We start from the raw sequence: 23729 nt of genomic DNA, 5'->3' as shown, positions 1-23729 counted from the left end.
AATACACTATACAAGGATTAAATACACTATAATCATTTGTTGAACACCTACTGGCTGGAGCAAAGCGTCACCAAGCTTAACACTAGCCATTGAGGAACTCAGAGAGTGACACAAATAAATTTTTAGGATACATGTGCCAGCTGAGAATAAGGTGTAGAGAGAGGATGAGGGGAACAGCATTTTCAGGTGGGGAGGCTGCAAGTCCATGATTGATATGAGGAGTACAGGATGAGGGTTATTTAGGAGGGTGATGAATTTGGTTTTGAACATGATGAGTACGAGGAGCCAGCAGAACACATATCTAAGCAAAGAAAAATGTTCAGCAAGGAATTCTCAAGGAATCTGGGTCTGAAGCTCAGGATAATGAGGGGAGGGTTGGAGTTACCACCGGGAGTGCCTGAAACTTTGGGAGAAGATGACACAGGTAGCACAGAGAGGGCTTTTTGCAGGAGAATTTCACCAAGACCTGAGGAAACTCTGCTAGCTCTTAACTTGGAGTGAGATGATGAAGTCTTTACCCTTGGCTCTGTTGTTTTCTAGTCAAATATCCTCTGAAAGTCATTTAACTTCTCTGAGATTTTCTCATTTGTCACAAATATCTTAGACGGGTGTTTTGAGAATTAAATGAGAGCAGCACATTGTAATGTGCTGTGTAAATGTGGGGATTGCTGTGCAGTTAAGTACAGGGACTCCTGAAGCTCCTCTGGAGTCTCCTTTAAAGAACTCCATCAACTCCCATAAGGATTCAATGAATATGCTCCCTCCCTGGGAACTAACAGAAACCTCTGACCTATGACAACAGTAGCTCACATATCAAACATTTTACAAATGTTTGAACAAACAAGACAAAGGTTAAGAAACAGTGATGAATTTTTGAAAGTAAAAAAGATTTGACTGTCATGTAGATATTCACCTCAGCAACACAACCGGGTTTTACTAGCAGAGAAGTGCCACTGGGACCCATCCACTGTCCCTTACCTGACCTCGGTCTTTAACATGATTCTTTGTGGTAAGGAGGCCACTGGTGGTGATCACAGTCTCATAAAGTATGTATCCATAAGACTGACCATTCCCCTGGTTCACAGATAGCTCCTCCATGCAAATCGGCTTGACAGAGCTGATGGGCTGAGACAGAAACAGGAACAAAAACCAGGCTGAACATTCAGGCTTAGAGAGACAAATTTCAGAAACCAACACCCAAAGCCCACTTCTCCAGTGGAACTGCCCCCAAAGAGTCTTGAAGACAAATGTATAAAAAAGGAATATATAATGATAATCATGCTTAAGTGTCACATATTAATGTCCTTTTTAAAAACTAAAAGTTTTCCTAACCACCTTTATATTTCTCTACCTTGCTCATCAATTTATGATAAAGCCTGGACTAGACTCCTGATTTCAGGAACTCCATGCCAGCTGCGCCATACTCTATCATTGGTCATCTCTTCTTGTTCCTTCATATAGTAAAAGAAATCATCCTAACCCACGGTCTAACTGTGACTATTCATGGATCTGCCTATCTAACAGTGACCTAAAGCACTCAATATTTGTTAACCCCCGTGTCTGTTAAATTTTTCCTTCTAACAGAAGGAAAATGATTCATCCTTCATTTAGGGATGAAGATCCCTAAATGATTCCAATGTAGTATCTGCCAAACTGTATTTACCACATTTCCCCATCCTACTCTTTTTCCTGTCCAGAGCAACACCAACCATCCAGTCAAAAAGGTAAAAAGTATGTACAATGTCTCTTCCTCTTCCTCAATATCCCCAATCAACCAGTCATCACCTCCTTTAGAGTCTGACTCTAAATCTCTGTTTCACTAATCCTTCTTCACCTTCATTATCTAAGCTCAACTTCAGTAGCTTTTTATTCATTTTCAGTGTTCTAGCATGGTCCCACTCTACTCCATCCCCTATTCAGCTACCAAAGGAATCTTTCTGATGCAAAATTGGTCATCTGATTCCCATGTCTTAAAATAGCTTCCATAGCTTTCAGGGAAATGTTCAAATTTCTTAGCATAAAAACATGGGTTGGAGTGCCTGGATGGCTCAGTCAGTTAAGTATCTGCCTTGGTTCAGGTCATGGTCCCAAGGTCCTGGGATGGAGCCCTCCATCAGGCTCCCAGCTCAGCAGGAAGCCTGCTTCTCCCTCTGCCCCTCCCTCCAACTATGCTTGCCCTCCTCCTCTCTCTCTCTCTCTCAAATAAATAAGTAAAATCTCTAAACACACACACACAGAGACACATAAACACAAACACACACACACACACACACACACACACACACACACACACGGCTTTTCAGACTGCCTTGGAGAAATACATGATCCTAGTCTCTGGAGCCGCATGGCCTGAAACATTCTGGAAGGACAAAGAAGACATCAAGAAGCTACCAGACTCATGTCTGACAAGAGGGCAACAGGGGCCAACTTAAAGGAGATAGGACAATTTGAATATCAAAAGGAATGACTGCAACAGGATCAAAGCATGTTAAATGTGTGTGTGTGTGTGTGTGTGTGTGTGTTTAATAAACATATAATATATTTTTATCCCCAGGGGTACAGGTCTGTGAATCACCAGGTTTACACACTTCACAGCACTCACCATAGCACATACCCTCCCCAATGTCCATAACCCCACCCCCCTTCTCCTAACCCCCCTCCCCCAAGCAACCCACAGTTTGTTTTGTGAGATTAAGAGTCACTTATGGTTTGTCTCCCTCCCAATCCCATCTTGTTTCATTCATTCTTCTCCTACCCACTTAAGCCCCCATGTTGCATCTCCACTTCCTCATATCAGAGAGATAATATGAGAGTTGTCTTTCTCCGATTGACTTATTTCGCTAAGCATGATACCCTCTACTTCCATCCACGTCATCACAAATGGCAAGATTTCATTTCTTTTTATGGCTGCATAGTATTCCATTGTGTATATATACCACATCTTCTTGATCCATTCATCTGTTGATGGACATCTAGTTCTTTCCATAGTTTGGCTATTGTGGACATTGCTGCTATAAACATTCGGGTGCACATGCCCCTTCGGATCAATACATTTGTATCTTTAGGGTAAATACCCAGTAGTGCAATCGCTGGATCATAGGGTAGTTCTATCTTCAGATTTTGAGGAACCTCCATGCTGTTTTCCAGAGTGGTTGCACCAGCTTGCATTTCCACCAGCAGTATAGGAGGGTTCCCCTTTCTCCACATCCTCGCCAGCATCTGTCATTTCCTGACTTGTTAATTTTATCCATTCTGACTGGTGTGAGGTGATACCTCATTGTGGTTTTGATTTGTATTTCCCTGATGCCGAGTGACATGGAGCCATTTTCCATGTGTCTGTTGGCCATCTGGATGTCTTCTTTGCAGAAATGTCTGTTCATGTCTTCTGTCCATTTCTTGATTGGATTATTTGTTCTTTGGATGTTGAGTTTGCTAAGTTCTTTATAAATTTTGGATACTAGCCCTTTATATGATATGTTATTTCAAATATCTTCTCCATTCTGTCAGTTGTCTTTTGGTTTTGTTAACTGTTTCCTTTGCTGCACAAAGGCTTTTGATCTTGATAAAATCCCAATAGTTCATTTTTGTTCTTGTTTCCCTTGCCTTTGGTGATGTTCCTAGGAAGATATTGCTGCAGCTGAGGTCAAAGAGGTTGCTGCCTGTATTCTCCTCAAGGATTTTGATGGATTCCTTTCTTACATTGAGGTCCTTCATCCATTTTGAGTCTATTTTCGTGTGTGGTGTAAGGAAATGGTCCAATTTCATTTTTCTGCATGTCGCTGTCTAATTTTCCCAACACCATTTATTGAAGAGACTGGTTTTTTTCCACTGGACATTCTTTCCTGCTTTGTCAAAGATTAGTTGACCATAGAACTGAGGGTCTATTTCTGGGCTCTCTATTCTGTTCCATTGATCTATGTGTCTGTTTTTGTGCCAGTACCATGCTGTCTTGATGATGACAGCTTTGTAATAGAGCTTGAAGTCCGGAATTGTGATGCCACCAACTTTGGCTTTTTTTTTTTTTTTTCAACATTCCTTTGGCTAGTTGAGGTCTTTCCTATTCCATATAAATTTTAGGGTTATTTGTTCCATTTTTTTGGGAAAAATGGATGGTATTTTGATAGGAATTGCATTAAATGTGTAGATTGCTTTAGGTAGCATAGACATTTTCACAATATTTGTTCTTCCAATCCAGGAGCATGGAACATCTTTCCATTTCTTTGTGTCTTCCTCAATTTCTTTCATGAGTACTTTATAGTTTTCTGAGTATAGATTCTTAGCCTCTTTGGTTAGGTTTATTCCTAAGTATCTTATAGTTTTGGGTGCAATTGTAAATGGGATTGACTCCTTAATTTCTCTTTATTCGGTCTTGTTGTTGGTGTAGCGAAATGCAACTGATTTCAGTGCATTGATTTTATATTCTGACACTTTACTGAATTCCTGTACAAGTTCTAGCAGTTTTGGACTGGAGTCTTTTGGGTTTTCCACATATAGTATCATATCATCTGCAAAGAGTGATAGTTTGACTTCTTCTTTGCCGATTTGGATGCCTTTCATTTCCTTTTGTTGTCTGATTGCTGAGGCTAGGACCTCAGCAATAGCAGTGGTGATAATGGACATCCCTGCCGCATTCCTGACCTTAGCGGAAAAGCTTTCAGTTTTTCTCCATTGAGAATGATATTTGCGGTGGGTTTTTCATACATGGCTTTGATGATATTGAGGTATGTGCCCTCTATCCCTGCACTTTGAAGAGTTTTGATCAGGAAGGGATGCTGTACTTTGTCAAATGCTTTTTCAGCATCTATTGAGAGTATCATATGGTTCTTATTCTTTCTTTTATTAATGTGTTGTATCACATTGATTGATTTGTGGATGTTGAACCAACCTTGCAGCCCTGGAATAAATCCCACTTGGTCGTGGTGAATAATCCTTTTAATGTACTGTTGGATCCTATTGGCTAGTATTTAGTGAGAATTTTTGCATCTCTGTTCATCAAGGATATTGGTCTGTAGTTCTCTTTTTTGTTGGGATCCTTGTCTGGTTTTGGAATCAAGGTGATGCTGGCCTCATAAAATGAGTTTGGAAGTTTTCCTTCCATTTCTATTTTTTGGAACAGTTTCAGGAGAATAGGAATTAGTTCTTCTTTAAATGTTTGGTAGAATTCCCCCGGGAAGCCGTCTGGCCCTGGGCTTTGGTTTGTTTGGAGATTTTTGACGACTGTTTCAATCTCCTTACTGGTTATGGGTCTATTCAGGCTTTCTATTTCTTCCTGGTTCAGTTGTGGTAGTTTATATGTCTCTAGGAATGCATCCATTTCTTCCAGATTGTCAAATTTATTGGCATAGAGTTGTTCATAGTATGTTCTTATAATTGTTTGTATTTCTTTGGTGTTAGTTAGGATTTCTCCTCTTTCATCCATGTTTTTATTTATTTGGGTCCTTTCTCTTTTCTTTTTGATAAGTCTGGCCAGGGGGTTATCAATCTTATTAATTCTTTCAAAGAACCACCTCTTAGTTTCGTTTATTTGTTCTATTGTTTTTTTGGTTTCTATTTCATTGATTTCTGCTCTGATCTTTATGTTTTCTCTTCTCCTGCTGGGTTTAGGGTTTCTTTCTTGTTCTTTCTCCAGCTCCTTTAGGTGTAGGGTTAGGTTGTGTACCTGAGACCTTTCTTTTTTCTTGAAAAAGGCTTGAACCACTATTTATATTTTCCTCTCAGGACTGCCTTTGTTGTGTCCCACAGATTTTGAACCATTGTGTTTTCAATATCATTTGTTTCCATGAATTTTTTCAATTCTTTAATTTCCTGGTTGACCCATTCATTCTTTAGAAGGATGCTGTTTAGTCTCCATGTATTTGGGTTCTTTCCAAATTTCCTCTTGTGATTGAGTTCTAGCTTCAGAGCATTGTGGTCTGAAAATATGCAGGGAACGATCCCAATCTTTTGATACCGGTTAAGGCCTGATTTAGGACCGAGGATGTGATCTATTCTGGAGAATGTTCCACGTGCATTAGAGAAGAATGTTATTTCTTTTCTATTCAGAAATGTTCTGAATATATCCTTGATGTCCATCTGGTCCAGTGTGTCATTTAAGGCCTTTATTTCCTTGTTGATTTTTTGCTTGGATAATCTGTCTTATTTCGTGAGGGGAGTGTTAAAGTCCCCTACTATACTGTATTATTGTTGATGAGTTTGATTTTGTTATTAATTGGTTTATATAGTTGGCTGCTCCCATGTTAAGGGCATAGATACTTAAAATTGTTAGATCTTCTTGGACAGATCCTTTGAGTATGATATAGTGTCCTTCCTCATCTCTTATTATAGTCTTTGGCTTAAAATCTATTGATCTAATATAAGGATTGCCACTCCTGCTTTCTTCTGATGTCCATTAGCATGGTAAACTCTTTTCCACCTCCTCATTTTAAATCTCGATGTGTCTTCGGGTTTAAAATAAGTTTCTTGTAGACAACATATAGATGGGTTTTTTTTTTTATCCATTCTGATACCCTGTGTCTTTTTATTGGGGCATTTAGCCCATTAACATTCAGGGTAACTATTGAGAGATATGAATTTAGTGCCATTGTATTGCCTGTAAGGTGATTGTTACTGTATATTGTCTCTGTTCATTTAGGATCTACTACTTTTAGGCTCTATCTTTGCTTAGAAGACTTCCTTCAATATTTCCTGTAGAGTTGGTTTGGTGTTTGCAAATTCTTTCAGTTTTTGTTTGTCCTGGAAGCTTTTAATCTCTCCTTCTATTTTCAATGATAGTCTAGCTGGATATAGTATTCTTGGCTGCATGTTTTTCTCGTTTAGTGCTCTGAATATATCATGCCAGTTTTTTCTGGCTTGCCAGGTCTCTGTGGATAAGTCTGCTGCCAATCTAATATTTTTACCATTTATGTTACAGACTTCTTTTCCCGGGCTGCTTTCAGGATTTTCTCTTTGTCACTAAGACTTGTAAATTTTACTATTAGGTGACAGGGTATGGGCCTATTCTTGTTGATTTTGAGGGGGTTCTCTGCACCTCCTGGATTTTGATGCTTGTTTCCTTTGCCATATTGGGGAAATTCTCTCCAGTAATTCTCTCCAATATACCTCTGCTCCCCTCTCTCTTTCTTCTTCTTCTGGAATCCCAATTATTCTAATGTTGTTTCGTCTTATGGTGTCACTTATCTCTTGAATTCCCCCCTCGTGGTCCAGTAGTTGTTTGTCCCTCTTTTGCTCAGCTTCTTTATTCTCTGTCATTTGGTCTTCTATATCACTAATTCTTTCTTCTGCCTCATTTATCCTAGCAGTGAGAGCTTCCATTTTTGATTGCACCTCATTAATAGCTTTCTTTATTTCAACTTGGTTAGATTTTAGTTCTTTTATTTCTGCAGAAAGGGCTTTTCTATCTCGTGAGAGGGTTTCCCTAATATCTTCCATGCCTTTTTCGAGCCCGGCTAGAACCTTGAGAATCGTCATTCTGAACTCTAGATCTGACATATTACCAATGTCTGTATTGATTAGGTCCCTAGCCTTTGGTACTGCCCCTTGTTCTTTTTGTTGTGTGTGTGTGGTGAATTTTTCCTCCTTGTCATTTTGTCCAGATAAGAGTATATGAAGGAGCAAGTAAAATACTAAAAGGGTGGCAGAAACCCCAGGAAAATATGCTTTAACCAAATCAGAAGAGATCCCAAATTGTGAGGGGGAAGAAAGGGGATTAAAAGAGGTTCAGAAAGAAAAAAGAAAAAGGAAAAAGAAAAGAAAAGAAACAATTAAAAAAAGGAAATGAATAAAGAAAAAAAGAAAATATATATATATATATATTAGATAAACTAGTTTTAAAAAACATTAAAAAAAGAAAAGGGTAAAAGTTTTTAAAAATTTTGCAGAAGAAGGGAAAAAAATTGAAAAAGAAGAAAAAATTAAATTAACTGCAAGACTAAAGGATCATGGCGAGAAAGCCATGAGATATATGAATTTAGTGAATCCGTGCTTTGCTTTCTCCTCCTCTGGAATTCCGCTGTTGTACTTGGTATTAAAACTGCACTCCTTGGTAGGTGAACTTGGTCCTGGCTGGATTTCTTGTTGATCTTCTGGGGGTGGGGCCCATTGTAGTGATTCACAAGAGTCTTTGCCCCAGGTGGAATTGCTCCGCCCTTTCGGGTTGAGTAATCTGCTCAGGTTTGCTTCGGTGGCTTTTGTCCCCTGAGCGCTTTCCCTAGAGTTCAGGAGGACTGAAATGAAAATGGCAACCTCCTAGTCTCCGGCCCAGAGGGGCCAAGAGCCCGGAGTCCCACTCCTCAGTGCGCCCACAGAGAACAGCACCCAATTATTCCCGTCTCCCTGGCCTCTAGCCGCACTCCAAGCTCACCGAGCCTGCGAACGGTTCAAGGTAACCCCGAGCTCAGAGCTCCCTCCTCAGCTCTGTCTCTGTAGCCGGCTTCCCTGTTCTAATACCTGTACGCTCTGCGACACTCAGACACCACCGATCCTTCTGTGACCCTGCGGGACCTGAGGCCACGCTGACTCTGCATGGGCTTCACCCCGGTTTAGCTTTTGGAGCAATGTCCCTCAGTGGAACAGACTTTTAAAAGTCCTGATTTTGGGACACCTGGGTGGCTCAGTTGGTTGAGCAGCTGCCTTCGGCTCAGGTCATGATCCCGGCGTCCTGGGATCGAGGCCCACATTGGGCTCCTTGCTCCGCGGGGTGCCTGCTTCTCCCTCTGACTCTGCCTGCCACTCTGTCTGCCTGTGTTCACTCTCGCTCTCTCTCTCTCTGACTAAGTGAATAAAATCTTTAAAAAAAAAAAAATTTAAAAAGTCCTGATTTTGTGCTCCGTTGCTCCGCCGCTTGCTGGGAGCCGGCCCCTCCCCCACAGTCTATCTTCCCGTCGCTTTGGATTCACTTCTCCGCCAGTCCTACCTTTCAGAAAGGGGTTGATTTTGTTTCTAGAATTGCTGTTCTTCTTCTCTTCAATCTCCTTTTGGATTTGTAGTGTTTGCAATGTTTAGATAAGCTATCTAGATGATCTCCTGTTAGCTGGAGTAGTCTCAGCCTGCTACTTCTCTGCCATCTTGACTCCTCTCTGGGTTTTTTTTTTGGGGGGGTGGGGTATTTTTTTGTTTGTTTGTTTGTTTTAAGTGTAAGTTTTCAGAATGATCTTGGGGAGATGGTGTCAGAAAGATTCTGACCTCACCTCCTTCCACAGACATATCAAGGCTATAGCTGCACATTGTGCACCTCACTCTGAAAATGATATGAAGACTGGCATAACTGATGTTCCACAGTTAGAGACATAAAAAGAAGGCCACACTGAGAGAGGTGGAAGGGGCAAGAAGCAATGGAATCAAATCCCTGGCATAGCAACTCACAAGCAGGAAGAGGATTCCAGGCATGGAGGTCATCCCTGAGGAGTGGAGGGGATCAAGCCCTCTATCAGACACCCTTGGTCCCAGAGACCTGTACCAAGAAGAACTCTGGCTTTGAAAATCAGCAGGACCTAATATCAGGAAAATCAAAGGTCAATAGAAACCAAGTGTCTACCCATGTAGAGGCAGAATGTTGGTATCAGTTGGTCCAAGACCTAGCACAGAGGCAGCAGTTTGAAAAGCACCTGGGTTATACATAAAGATTTACTGTCTGATTTTAGAACATATGCCTGAGGGGTAAGGATCTGTAGAAGTTTCTCCTAGAATGGAAGAGCAGGTAGAAGCCATTTTTCTGGCCCTCCTATAGCCTAGATAGTCCTATTCTTGTGGAGCCATTTCTAACATTATCCATCGACCTTGCTAGCATGGCTTGACCCACCCTGGAATTCTCCTACAGACCAGATCTAGTAGGCACCCTTCCCACTACAGCCAGAGTCCAGAGATCAGAGTCCCCAGAGTGACAGTTGGCCTCCACCCCTGCTGGGCAGCCTTGGCCTATACCAGTGCCCCTCTAAAGCAACTCCTTGCCTGGGGAGGAGAGAGCCAGTCTTACAACTAATCTAGGACAAAAGAGTCAAGACTATACAAGAAGGAGGAGTCTCTTCAATAAATAGTGTTGAGGAAACCAGACAGCTACATGGAAAAGAATGAAACTGGACCACTCTTACATCACACATGAAAATAAACTCAAATTGTATTGATTAAATACCTAAATGTAAAACATGAAACTATAACACTCCTAAAAGAAAACATAGGCAGTAAACTCTTGGACATCAGCCTTAGCAATATTTCTCTGGATCTATCTCTCCAGGCAAGGGAAGCAAAAGGAAAAATAAACAATGGGAACTATATCAAACTAAAAAGCTTCTATATAGAAAAGGAAACCCTTAACAAAATGAGAAAACAACCCACTGATTGGGAGAAGATATTTGCAAATGATATATCTGATAAAGGGTTAACATCCAAAAATACAAAGAACTTGTGCAATCATTATCAAAACCAAATAATTCAATCTAAAAATGGGTAGAAGATCTAAACGGACATTTTTCACAAAGCAGAAATACAGATGACCAATACACACATGAAAAGATGTTAAATGTCTTTAATCACCAGGGAAGTGTAAATGAAAACCACCCTGAGGTGTCACCTCACAGTAGTCAGAATGGCTAATACCAAAAAGATAAATACTAAGTGTTGGTGAGCATGTGGTGAAAAAGGAACCCTCGTGCACTGTTAGTAGGAATGTGATTTGTGCAGCCAATGTGAAAAACAGTATGGAGGTTCCTCAAAAAATTAAAAATAGAAATACCATAAGACCCAGTAATTCCACCACTGGGTATTTACCCGAAGGAAATAAAAATACTACTTTGAAAAGATACATGTGCCCCTAAATTTACCGTAACATTATTTATAATAGTTAAGATATGGAAACTACATAAGTGTTCACTGATATATGAGTGACTAAAGAAGATGGGATATATAATACGGTTTCACTTATTTGTGGAGCATAAGAAATAACATGGAGAACATGGGAAGATGGAGAGGAGAAGGGAGTTGAGGGAAATTGGAGAGGGAGACAAACCATGAGAGACTATGGACTCTGAAAAACAATCTGAGGGTTTTGAAGGGGTTGGGGGTGAGAGATTGGGTGAGCCTGGTGGTGGGTATTATGGAGGGCACGTATTGCATGGAGCACTGAGTGTGGTGCCTAAACAATGAACTCTGGTACACTGAAAAGAAATTTAAAAAATAAATTCTGGTACACTGAAAAATTTTAAAAAATAAAAAATAAAAAAGATGGGTGATATATAAATAAATGTGGGGGGGTGTATATTGGAATATTACTCAGCCATAAAAAGAATAAAATCTTATCATTCACAACTATGTGGATGGACCTAGAGAGTATTATACTAAGGGAAATGAGTCAGAGAAACAAATATCAGGTGATTTCATTCATATATGGAATCTAAAAACAAAGTAAACAAACAAAGACAGACTCATAAATACAGAGAACAAATTGGCAATTGTCAGATGGCACAGGGTGAGAGGTGTTGAGGAAAATAGATGAAAGTCATGAAGAGGTACAAAATTCCAAGTATAAAATAAATAAGTCATGGGGATAAAAAGTACAGCCTGGAAACTACAGTCAGAAATACTGTAATAACTTTGTATGGTGACAGACACAGCTTATTGTGCTGAGTATTTTATAATGTGTATAATTTTCAAATTAGTATCTTGTATACCTGAAACTTATATAGTTTATAGTATATCAACTGTAATTGAAAACAAAATTTTTTAAATTATGAGTTTATAATCAAATAAAGACAACAGCAGCAAAACAACTCACTGGCCACCTTTGGAGGATATCCAGGAATAAATTCATTATCGGATAAAAGAAAATATTTGAAAATTTGTCCTAACTTTTCTTTATAAACAGTACATTAAGGTGACAAGACAATAGTAAAGGAAAGCTCTTCTACATAGAATAATTCAAGTGTAAAATAAATGAAGAAGGAATTACAGAATAAGAATGATACTATTTTGAAAGCCTTAATGAAATATTGGACATAGGTAATTGGTATAAGTATTGGATATAGGTAATAATTGCTAAAACCATTAAGTAAAAGGCTGATGGGAAAATGGATAATGGATAGACTGAGTTAAAGGCTCCGGAACCCACTGATCAATTATGAAAACAGAAATGACCAGCCACTATGTACCTGAGATATAATGCATAAAAAATATATCATCAGGGAGATTCAAATTAAAACCACATTGAGATACCACCTTACACCAGTTAGAATGGCCAAAATTAACAGGACAGGAAACAACATGTGTTGGAGAGGATGTGGAGAAAGGGGAACCCTCCTACATTGTTGGTGGGAATGCAAGTTGGTGCAGCCACTTTGGAAAACAGTCTGTGCCAGTTCATTAGTGCCAGCTGTACACATCTATACCCAACCCTGTATTTTGTCTCTGTATTCAGTATTGTGATGCCAGAGGCTTGGAATTAGACATTGTGGGAGTACTTATGCCACAGGAATTGGCAAGCACTACTAATCAGAGTTTTTTCTTCTAGAGAGCCTGTTACTAAGTATTTCCCAGGAAATCACTGACTTAAAGGATTATTATTATTACTATCATCATCATCATCATCATCATCATCATCAAGGACAATAATGATTTTGTAGTTGTGTTTTTAAGGAGTTCTTATCTTTTCAGATACATATTAAACCATTTATAGCTAAAATTATATGATGTCTGGGATCTGCTCTGAAATAATCTTAGAAAGAGTAGAGTAGGGGTGCCTGGGTGGCTCAGTGGGTTAAGCCGCTGCCTTCAGCTCAGGTCATGATCTCAGGGTCCTGGGATCGAGTCCCGCATCGGGCTCTCTGCTTGGCAGGGAGCCTGCTTCCCTCTCTCTCTCTCTCTGCCTGCCTCTCCATCTACTTGTGATTTCTCTCTGTCAAATAAATAAATAAATAAATAATCTAAAAAAAAAAAAAAAAAGAAAGAGTAGAGTAAGAGAAGGTATGGGTATAAATGAAAGGGTATTAGCCATATGTTACTAAATTGAGGCTGCATGTTGAGCACATAGGGGTTCACTACTTTTCTCTGTGCCATTTGTTTGTGTCTTCCAAATTCCATCAGAAAACACTTAAAACAAAACCACAAAGGTCCTCTGACACGTGGTGCCTTGTCCCTCACTTGGCACTAACCCACAAACGCTTTTCATTGCAGTCATATTTGCAGTTCCTTAAACATGCACTTCCTTTCATGTCCTTACAAATGGTTTCCACTATGCCTCACATTCCTTTCCCTCCCTCATTCTACCCCACAGTTTATCTCATTAAGCTCTTATTCATCCATTGGATCTCAAAATCATCTCACGTGGGATATAATATTAGGTTTTATGACAGTCCTGCATGCTGAACATATCTCTAAATAAGGAAACAGCAGCTAGCACTTCCATGTGTCAGGTTCAAATAGTATGGGTTTAATCCACACTACAATCCTATGAGGTTAGTGCAATTATTAGCCTCATTTTCTAGATATGGAAACTTATAATGAGGCTAAATGACCACCCCAAGGTAAATATTGGAGTAAAGATTCAAACCCACTCGACTCCAGAATTTATACTCTTTAGCACAATACTATGTTCCCTTGACAATGCTGTGCTGCCTTCGTTCCTCTACTATGGGACCTACTACCCCCTAATCTCTATTCACCTCTCCTTCCCATTAGACTGGAAGTTCCCCCCAAACAACACCTTGATAATACTATTCCTCCCAAAATTAATGTTTACTGAGTATTGTGTGAATAACTATGCAGGTTTTCCTCTATACCAGTGGTTTTCAAACTATGTTCCTTTAAATCTTACAAGTAAGTCAGAAGTGGCATATGGGTCATTCTAATATGTGCAACCCTAAAGAAAGGATGACTGACCTTTACGATGCAAGTACAGAGCCTCAGAACCAGCCCCCCGATTAACTAGTGCATGTTTTATGTACTGAACACTTGAAGTAAGTTTAAAGGAAGAGTTATTCTACTAAATCAAAAGTTTCAAAATCATTGTCCTAGATCTAGTCAGCGTGCCTTCATTATAACCATCTTCAGAAGGCAAGGGATATCTTCTTGGCTATGTTATTGAAAGGAGATTTTCCCAGTATCCTGGAATGTTTACACTGTTTCTTTACATTTAAATCTTCTGAATATTCCTGAATTCTTATTCCAGGTTTATTATTCTGAATTGTAAAACCTCTGGAATGGGAGAAGATATTTGCAAATGTCTTATCCGCTAAAGGGCTAGTACCCAAAATCTAAAAAGAACTTATCTAACTCAACACCCCCAAAAATCCAAATAATCCAGTCAAGAAATGGACAGACAACATGAACAGACATTTCTCCAAAGAAGACATACAAGTGGCTAAAAGACACATGGAAACATGTTCAATATCTCTTGGCACCAGGGAAATACAAATCAAAACTACAATAAGCTACTACCTCACACCAGTCAGAATGGCTAAAGTCAGGAAACAGATATTGGTGAGAATGTGGAGAAAGGGGAACACTCTTACAGTGTTGGTGGGAATGCAAACTGGTGCAGCCAGTTTGGGGCACATGCACCCTAATATTTATAGCAACAATAACCACAACAGCCAAATTCTGGAAAAAGCCCAGATATCCATTGACAGATGAATGGATATAGAAGAGATGGTATGTGTGTGTGTGTGTGTATATACACGCACACACGAACATACATATATGTATATATAGATATATATTTTTCAATGGAATATTACTCAGCCATCAAAAAGAATGAAATCTTGCCATTTGCAGCAACATGGTTGGAACTAGAGGGTATTGTGCTAAGTGAAATAAGTCAGAGAAAGACAAATACCATATGATTTCTCTCATATGGAATTTAAGAAATAAAACAAACGAACATAAGTGAAGAGAAGGAAAAATAAGATGAAAAGTGAGAAAGAGGCACATCATAAGAGATGTTGAACTCTAGGAAACAAACTGAGGGTTGCTGGAGGGAAGAACGGTGGGGGAAGGGATAATTGGGTGATGAGCATTAGGAGGGCATTTGATGTGGTGAGTACTGGATGTTATATGCAACTGATGAATCACTAAATTCTGCCTCTGAAACTAACAACAACAACAAAAACCCCAAAACAAAAACAAAACAAAACAAAACCCAAAAGTCATCACAACAAAGAATTGCTTTTGGCTCCCCAGTAATTTACATCCTATTTTCTGAGCTAAGCCTTTCCCTTCTCTCTTCTGTCCAAAGCCTATCCCATGCTTTTACTCCCAGGAGATGCTTACCTCCTCCAAGTAGGGCATGACATCCCACAGTGACATGTAGTATTCTGTTATCACTGACTTATATACAGCCATAGGTATAGAATCTAGGTTGGGAGGCTTGTGAATCCCTGCAATGAAAAACAGGAGATTGGACCATTATGAGATCCTACTCCAACCCCCTTCAATGGCACCACCCCAAACCACCAAGAATGAAGGGCCCAGGCCATCACAGGACATGCCTTCCCAATTTCAGGAAGAATCATAAGGTAGGAAGAGAGTGAGTGGGATTCCTTCCATATCTATAGGCTCTGAGGCAGGAGGCCCTGCTGTCCAGGAAAAGAAGGTGGCACATCAATGCCACTGCTGTACCAGTAGTTAGTTCTCAACCCTGGTCACTCATTAGAATCTCCTAAAGTCCAATGAGGAAATACATATGCTCAGATTCTGCCCCTTCCTCCCCATTTCAACCAAGAAATGCTTTCTAATAGCTCTGGGATAGACCTGGCATCTCTGGTTTTTACAAGTTCCACAGAGGATTCTGATGCACAGCCCATGATACACATGGCCTTAGGTGCTGAGAACCTAGAGGGTGGGCCCTGTATTTGGGCATATTTGAATCCCTGGTGCCTTATGATAAAATAAACTGGAACAAACTGGATATCTCCCCAAAAGTACACCTTTATCCATTCCCTCAATCCCCTCTTCATAGGACAGAGACCAATTGAGATGCTGAGTTACTGTTACTGTTCTCATTTGAGTTACTATTCAGATTGAGATTGTTGTTGGTACCCAAAGAAGAGCTAAAGAACTCTTGATATGCAAGGTACTCAGTTGTACGTTCTCCATTCTCTGTCAGCAGTGCCCCATAGTCTGAAAAATATAAAGAAATTTGTCACTTTCCCCCAAGAAATCTTCAACTTCAGTAAAGGAAGACATGTGAGTTTAGTAGTGAGCAAAAGGATCCTTAATACAGAAGCTTAGGAAGGAAAGATTTTGGGCATTAAATAAGAAAATACGACATCCCAGTTAATCCAAACCAGGAGCCATCTGCTGTACTTTGCAGGGCTTTCAACTGGTATCTAGTAAGTCCTGGCTGAGAGCCCAAGGCGACTCCAATCCTCCAATCCAGTGGTTTCTACTTTCTATTTAATTTCTAATTAAGTTTCTTTCTTTCTTTCTTTCTTCCTTTCTTTCTTTCTTTCTTTCTTTCTTTCTTTCTTTCTTTCTTTCTTTCTTTCTTCTTTCTTCCTTTCTTCCTTTCTTCCTTTCTTTCTCTCTTTCACCCTTGACTTGTCACCTGATCTCTCAGTGGAGTTATAGACTGGGGAAGACCCATTAACAAAAGCCCTGGTGTTATCAAGAGATCCAGAGTAACTGGTTTCACAGTGAACTTCTAAGAATAAGGGCCTGCACAGTGGATAGATAAGATTAAGCTACCAAGGCCTCTGCCTGCAAAGTCTCAGACAGCCTAGATTCTAGTGGTGGATAAATTCTAGTACCATCAAGAGGAATAAACATCAAACCTTCAATCTCCAGCATTTGTTAAAGGCAAAACATATGAACAGGCCCAGAGATTGTTCCCAGAGACCCACCCTAGGAAGCTCCAGGCTCAAATGGCAGGTGGCCTAGGTTGGAGACAGCTGTGGGGGTCAAGTACTTGCCATAGCTTGTGACCATAGGGAGGTACTGGTCCAAAGATGCAGATCCACCCATAAAGCCAAAGTTGGTGCCACCATGGAACATATAGAAGTTGAGGGAGAAACTAGCATTGAACATTTCATGCACATCTCTCATTAACACTGCACATAGATAGGATGAAAAGGAGAAATGGGGGAGAAAACAAAGTTTGGGAGAATTAATAGACCTTTGTGGGATGTTCAAACTGTACGCATTAAATATTTGTTTATGTCTTAGTCTCAGGTAAATAGATGTCAAGCTCAGTGTTTCTGCAGCACTTAGTAACTTTTCAGTAAATTCTAGGTAACTTCTTTAGTAACCTAAAATCATGGCACCAGAAACATTTACTTCAAACCAGATTTGATCTTCATCAACTCTCCTGGAAGGCTGTGGCAGATAGTCTCGGACCAGAGAACACACTACTTCCACCCAATACGCTTTCACTGAATTGCCCTATCTGTTAAAACGACTCACTCTAATGTTTAATAGCCTCCACAAAATATAAGCGGAGTGGAAACACTGCTAAAATTTTAGTTTCAACTCACTCTGGGGTTTCCATTCAGCCTAGCCCCCTAAATCTGATATTCAAAGTACTCTAACCAGCAGGGGAAAAAAAAAAAGAAACAGGCCAGTGTCATCTCTGTTATCCATTCTCCTGAGAAAGGATCTAAGAAGTACTCACAATGTGAATTCACAGAATGGGGGGCAGTGCCCCATCCATCCAAAGAACTTGCTGTATACACCGTCATCATTATAGGGCTACGACCCTGAGAAAAATGAAATGCCAATTTAGTAAAGTTCGGTACAGTTTAGAAGCCCTGAATTGCTTAGGAGAGCATTGTGAGGTCCAGTTCTCACAAAGCTCCTGTATAATTAGGAGCATCCCCTCACCGCTCACAAACCCTGAGTTCTACTCTTCATTCTCAGGTCATTTCCCTGGTCTTATTATTCCTTTTAGAGTTTGAATGGACTTATTCCTCAGGATTTGGTAAAAGCAACTGCTATTGCCACATTTTCCTTTCTGGAACAGTAGAATCTCTTCATTCCCTTTAGTGACCAGATTAGAGGTCTAGTATAGAAGCATCTTGCTCAGGGGAAGCACTAAAAATATTCAATAAATGAATGCTAAAAATATTGAATCCCATTAAATAAGAATCCCTGAGTCTCAGAATTGTGTTTTGTTTTTATTCAAGTATAAATAACACACAGCGTTCTAATAGTTTTAGGTGTACAATATAATAATCAACAATTCTGTACATTTCTCACTTCTTATCCTGTATACTTAGTTCCCTTCATCTATTTCACCCATCACCCCCAGTCACCACCCTGACGACTGTGGATTGAAAAAAACAGTATTTAAGTTTGTTGTCTCTTTTTTTATTTGTTTGTTCATTTATTTTATTTCTTAAATTCCACATGAGTCATATCAGTGCCTTTCTCTGACTTATTTCACTTAGCATTACACTCTCTAGATCTATCCATGTTGTTGTAAATGGCAAGATTTAATATATATATGAATATATATATATGAACATATATATATGAGTTTAGACACACCATGGAATATCACATGTAATTATAAAATAATCACGTTTTTATATATACACTATTGAAACACATATACATTATTTATATACATACGAAACAATCACATTTTCTTTATCTGTTCATTGATTATCATATACTTAGGCTGTTTCCATACTTTGGCTATTATGAATAATACTGCTATGAACATAGGAGTACAGATATCTCTTCAGGATAGTTATTTCATTCCTTTAGCATATATACCCAGAAATAAGACTTCTAGATCATATGGCAGTTTTATTTTTAATTTCTTTATTAACCTCTATACTATTTTCCATAGTGGTTGTACCAGTTTATATCTCTACCAACAGTATATGAGAGTTTTCTTTTCTCCACATCCTTGCCAGCATTTGTTGTATCCTAACATCCTAACAGGAGTGAGGGGATGTCTTATTGTGTTTTGATTTGCCTTTTCCTAATTATTAGGCATACTGAGCAGCTTTTCATGTACCCATTGGACATCTACAGGTCTTCTTTAGAAAAATGCATAATGCAGGCCCTTTGCTCAGTTTTGGTTAGGTTACTTGGGATTTCTTATTTTGCTATTGAGTTGTACAAGATATTATATATTTTGGATATTAACCTGTTATCAGATATGTGATTTGCAAATATTTTACCCCATTTCCATAAGTTTCCTTTTCATTTTATTGATTATTTCCTTTGCTGTGCAGAAACATTTTACTCTGATATAGTCCCAGTTGTTTACTTCTGCTTTTGATGTCAAATGCAAAACACTACTACCAAGATCAATATCAAGAAGCTTATGCCTATCTTTTCTTCTGGGAGTTTTGTGGTTTCAGATCCTATGTTCAACTCTCTAATCCATTTTGGGTTGATTTTTGTGCATGATAAGATGGAAGTTAGTTTCATTCTTTTGCATGTAGATATCCAGTTTTCCCAACACCTCCTCTCCCCAGAGAAAATCTCACTTGATCATGGTGTGTGATCCTTTTAATGTATTGTTGAATTTGGTTGATAATATTTTATTGAAGATTTATGCATCTATGCTTATCATAGATCTTGGCCTGTAATTTTCTTTTCTTATAGTGTCCTTGTCTGGCTTTGGTCTCAGAGTAATGCTGGTCTCATAAAATGAGTTTGGAAGCATTTTCTCCTTTCTATTTGTAGAAGAGTTTGAGAAGGATTGGTGCTAGTTTTGCTTTAAATGTTTGGTAGAAATAAGCAGTGAAACTATCTGGTCTTGGCTTTTCCTTTGTTGGGGAGGTTTTGATTACTGATTCTGTCTTCTTACTAATACTTGGTTGGTCTGTTTAGATTTTCTCTTTCTTCATTATTCAGTATTAGTAGGCTGTATGTTTCCAGGAATTTATCTATTTCTTCGAGGTGGTCTAATTTTTTGGCATATGAATGTTCATACTAGTAGAAGCTATGATCCTTTATATTTCTGTGGTACCAGTTGTAATTCCACTCTTTCACTTAAAATTTTATGTACTGAATCTGATCTCTTTTTTCTTAGTATAGTTCAGTTTGTCAAGTTCATCTTTTTTAAAAAAACATGGTTTCATTGATCTTTTCTATTGTCTTTCTCATCTCTGTTTCACTTATTTCTCCTCTGATCTTTGTTATTTCTTTCTTTCTACTAACTTTGAGCTTAATTTGTTCTTTTTCTAGTTCCTTGAGGTAAATAGTTGTGTTTTTGATTTGAGGTCTTTTCTTTCTTAATGTATGTGTTTATCACTATAAACTTATTTCTTAGAACTGCTTTTGCTGCTTCTCATAAGTTTGAGATGTTGTGTTTCCATTCTCATATGCTTCAAGATTTTTAAAAATTTCTTTTTCCATTTATTTGACCAGTTGGTTGTCCAGGAGCATGTTGCATAATCTCCACATGTGAATATTTGTGAATTATTCAGTTTTTTTCCTTGTAATTATTTCTAGTTTCATATCATTATGGTCAGAAAGTATGATTTCAAACTTCTTAAATTTATTAAAACATGTTGTGTGACCTAATATATGGTCTATTCTGGAGAATATTCCATGTGTGCTAAGAAAAATGTGAATTCTCCTGCTGTTGGTGGGAATTTCTGTATATATTCTGCAGGTCCCTCTGGTCCAACATATAATTTAAGTCTCATGCTTCTTTATTTAGTATCTATCTAGATGAGTACTCCATTGTTGGAACCGAGGAATGTAAGACCCCTGCTGGCATTGTATTGCTGTCTATTTCTCTGTTCAGAACTGTTAATATTTGCCTTATGTATATGGGGCTCCTATGTTGGGAGCATAATATTTACAATTGTTATATTCTTTTGATAAATTGACCCCTTTGTCATCATATAAAGACATTCTTTGACTGTTGATAGATAGCTTGTCTTAGCCTATTTTGTCTGCTGTAAGTATAGCTACTCCCTGATTTGTTTTATTTGTTTTGGTTTCTATTTGCTTGGAATATCTTTTTCCACCCCTTCAATTTCAGTCTGTGTGTATTCTCAAAGCTGAGGTGAGTCTGTTATAGCCAACAGATGGTTGGGTCTTTTTTTTTTTTTTAATCTATTCATTTACTTTGTGTCTTTTGATCAGAGGATTTAGTCCCATTTTAAATTTAAAGTAATTATTGATAGGTATTATGTTAATGCTTTTCTGGTTTGTTGTGTTTTTTTTTTTTTTATAATTCTTTTGTTCCTCTCTTTATCTCTTCCTCTGTAGTTTGATGATTTTTCTGTACTGGTAGGCTTTGATTCCTTTTTCTTTATCTTTTGTATATCTACTACAGAGTTTTATTTTGTGGTTACCAGGAGGATTACATAAAACATCTCATATTCATAGCAGTCTATACTACTAATAACAGGTTAACTTCAAACATATACTTTACATATTTAATCTTCTCCTTACCTTTTATATGTTTAATGTCACAATTTACCTCTTTTTACTTTTTAAATGGATCATTTAAAAATTATTGTAGTTATAATTATTTTTAATACTTTTGTCTTTTAACTTTCATACTGGAGTTAAATTTATTTACCCATGACATTATTTTCTAAATTTAACTATACATTTACTTTTACCAGTGAGTTTTATACTTTCATGTGTCTTCCTGTTACAAATTAGCTTTTTCTGTTACTAATTAACTTACCATTTCTTTCAGCTTAAAGAACTCTTTTTAACATTTTTTGTGAGGCTAGTCTGTTGTGATGAACTCCTTTAGCTTTATCTGTCTGGTAAATCCACTGTTCCTTCAATTCTGAAGGACACCTCACTGGGTAGGGTATTCTGGGTTGGTGGGTTTGTTTGTTTTTTTTCTTTTGGTACTGTGAATATATCACCCCACCTTTTCTGGCCTACAAGATTTCTGTTGAAAAATCTATGGCAGCCATAAGGAGGGGGCAAAATTAAGATGGTGGAGTATTAGGAGGACCCTGAATTTGCCTTTCCCTTCAAATACAGCTAGATCAACATTCAACTATTTTGAACAACTAAGAAGATGATCCGAGGATTAAGAAAATCTGCACAGATGGAGGGAGAGAACATAGCAGATGCAATGTTTGGAATCATGAATTGGGAGCGAGGAAAGCCTCATGGTCATTGATGGGAGGAAACCCTTTGCATGGAGCAAATCAGGAAGAGAGAGAAAGTGGGAAAGAACCCAGTGGGTCGGGAGTGCACAATAAATCTTGGTAAGGATATCCTCTGGGTAGCACAGTGAGAGATCACTCCCCTTCCTAAAGGGCATTTGGAAGAGAATATTTTGCTTCTCCAAGGACAAAAGGCCAGCCAGGAGACATTGAGTGGTGCTCAATAGCAGAGTCAGAGGTGCATGCAGAGGACAGAAAGCCTCTTAACTTTTTGCTAGGAGTCACAATAGGTTTAAATCTCTGTGCACACATCAAGTGGCTGCTTTTCTTCAACAGAACTAAGCAGAAAGTAAAGAAAGGAGCAGACTGCAGATAACTTAGCCACCACTTCTTACTGTCTGCCACAATAGATGCAAGCCTCTGTGATGGTCTCTCTGGGACAGAAGGAAGTAGGGGACTGAGTCAAGTGCAGATGGCCAATAACCTGGCTCCAGCTTTTTGCTGAGCATTACATAAATTCTAGAGTCGGAGTGCATACTATATAATGGCTTTTCAGGGGTAGGGCAGTGCTGGGCACACCATGAGCCTCTCCTCTGAGGGACAGGAGTAGGCCCACACCTTACCAGGTCCTTTAAAACCTGGAGTTTTGAATCCAAGCCACTGACCAGAGTGAAAATCCAGGAGTTCTGTGGCTCCAGACATGCTGATGGCTCAGGTACAGACAGGTTAAAGACAAGGAACTGATGAAATCCCAGCACACAGAAGATTCTTTGCTCTTCTAACAGGGCCTCCTGAACAGGGGTATCTGTGAATTCTGCTTCCCAGAGACAAGATGGGGGATGACACCATATTCTTATTCCTTCACATCATTCTCTCCCACCCACAAGCACAGACTTCCACCTCCAGTGGAAGCTGGAGTACCCTACACTAAACCCTGACACCCTGCATCTGGCAGGTTCATCTTTATGAGGGCAAAAATTCACCCTAAAAGAAAACAGAAGGTAATAGTCACTGCCAGGGATTTAATCAATATAGTTAATCTGCTGCTTTCGGCTCAGGTCATGATCTCAGGGTCCTGGGATGGAGTCCCGCATGGGGCTCTCTGCTCAGCGGGGAGCCTGCTTCCCTTTCTCTCTGCCTGCCTCTCTGTCTACTTGTGATCTCTCTCTGTCAAATAAATAAATAAAATCTTTTAAAAAAATGTTTGAACTATAACTTAAAAAGAGCAATTTTAAAGATACTAGCTGGGCTTGAAAAAAGCACAGAAGACACTAGAGAATCCCTTACTATAGAAATAAAAGAACTAAAATCTAATCAGGCTGAAATTTAAAAATGCTGTTACTGAGATGCAGTAACAGATGGAGGCTTTAATAATGTGGATAAATAAGGCAGAAGAGAGTCAGCATTATAGAAAACAAATTGATGGAAAATAAAAAAGCTGAAAAGAAAAGAAATAGACAACTATTGGATCATGAAGAAAGACTTAGAGAACTCAGTGATTCCATAAAGCAAAATAATATCCTGATAATGGGTGTTCCAGAAGATGAAGAGCAGGGTAGAGGGACATTTGAACAAATTATAACTGAGAACTTTCCTAATCTGGTGAAGGAAACAGGCATTTGAGTCCAGAAGGCACAGAGAACCTCCTCCCCTTAAAATCAACAAAAATAGGTCAACACCTGGACATATTATAGTGAAACTTGC

The 23729-nt window shown here is 38.8% G+C and overlaps 1 protein-coding gene across 2 annotated transcripts in view; it reads right to left on the bottom strand.

Annotated features, from left to right (window-relative positions):
• LOC309840829 (beta-galactosidase-1-like protein 2) overlaps nt 1-23729 on the bottom strand; it is a 72551-nt gene that overhangs the window by 4821 nt on the left and 44001 nt on the right. For both annotated transcript variants that reach the window (XM_082683309.1, XM_082683310.1), the window contains one exon: nt 979-1125. In XM_082683309.1, coding sequence (XP_082539435.1) covers nt 979-1125 — 147 coding nt within the window. The remainder of the gene's footprint in view (nt 1-978; nt 1126-23729) is intronic.

The sequence above is a fragment of the Mustela nivalis genome (genome assembly GCF_964662115.1).
Source record: "Mustela nivalis genome assembly, chromosome: 9".
NCBI lineage: Eukaryota > Metazoa > Chordata > Mammalia > Carnivora > Mustelidae > Mustela > Mustela nivalis.
Note: the sequence above shows the minus strand (reverse complement) of the source record. Positions and strands in the feature narration are given on the sequence as shown.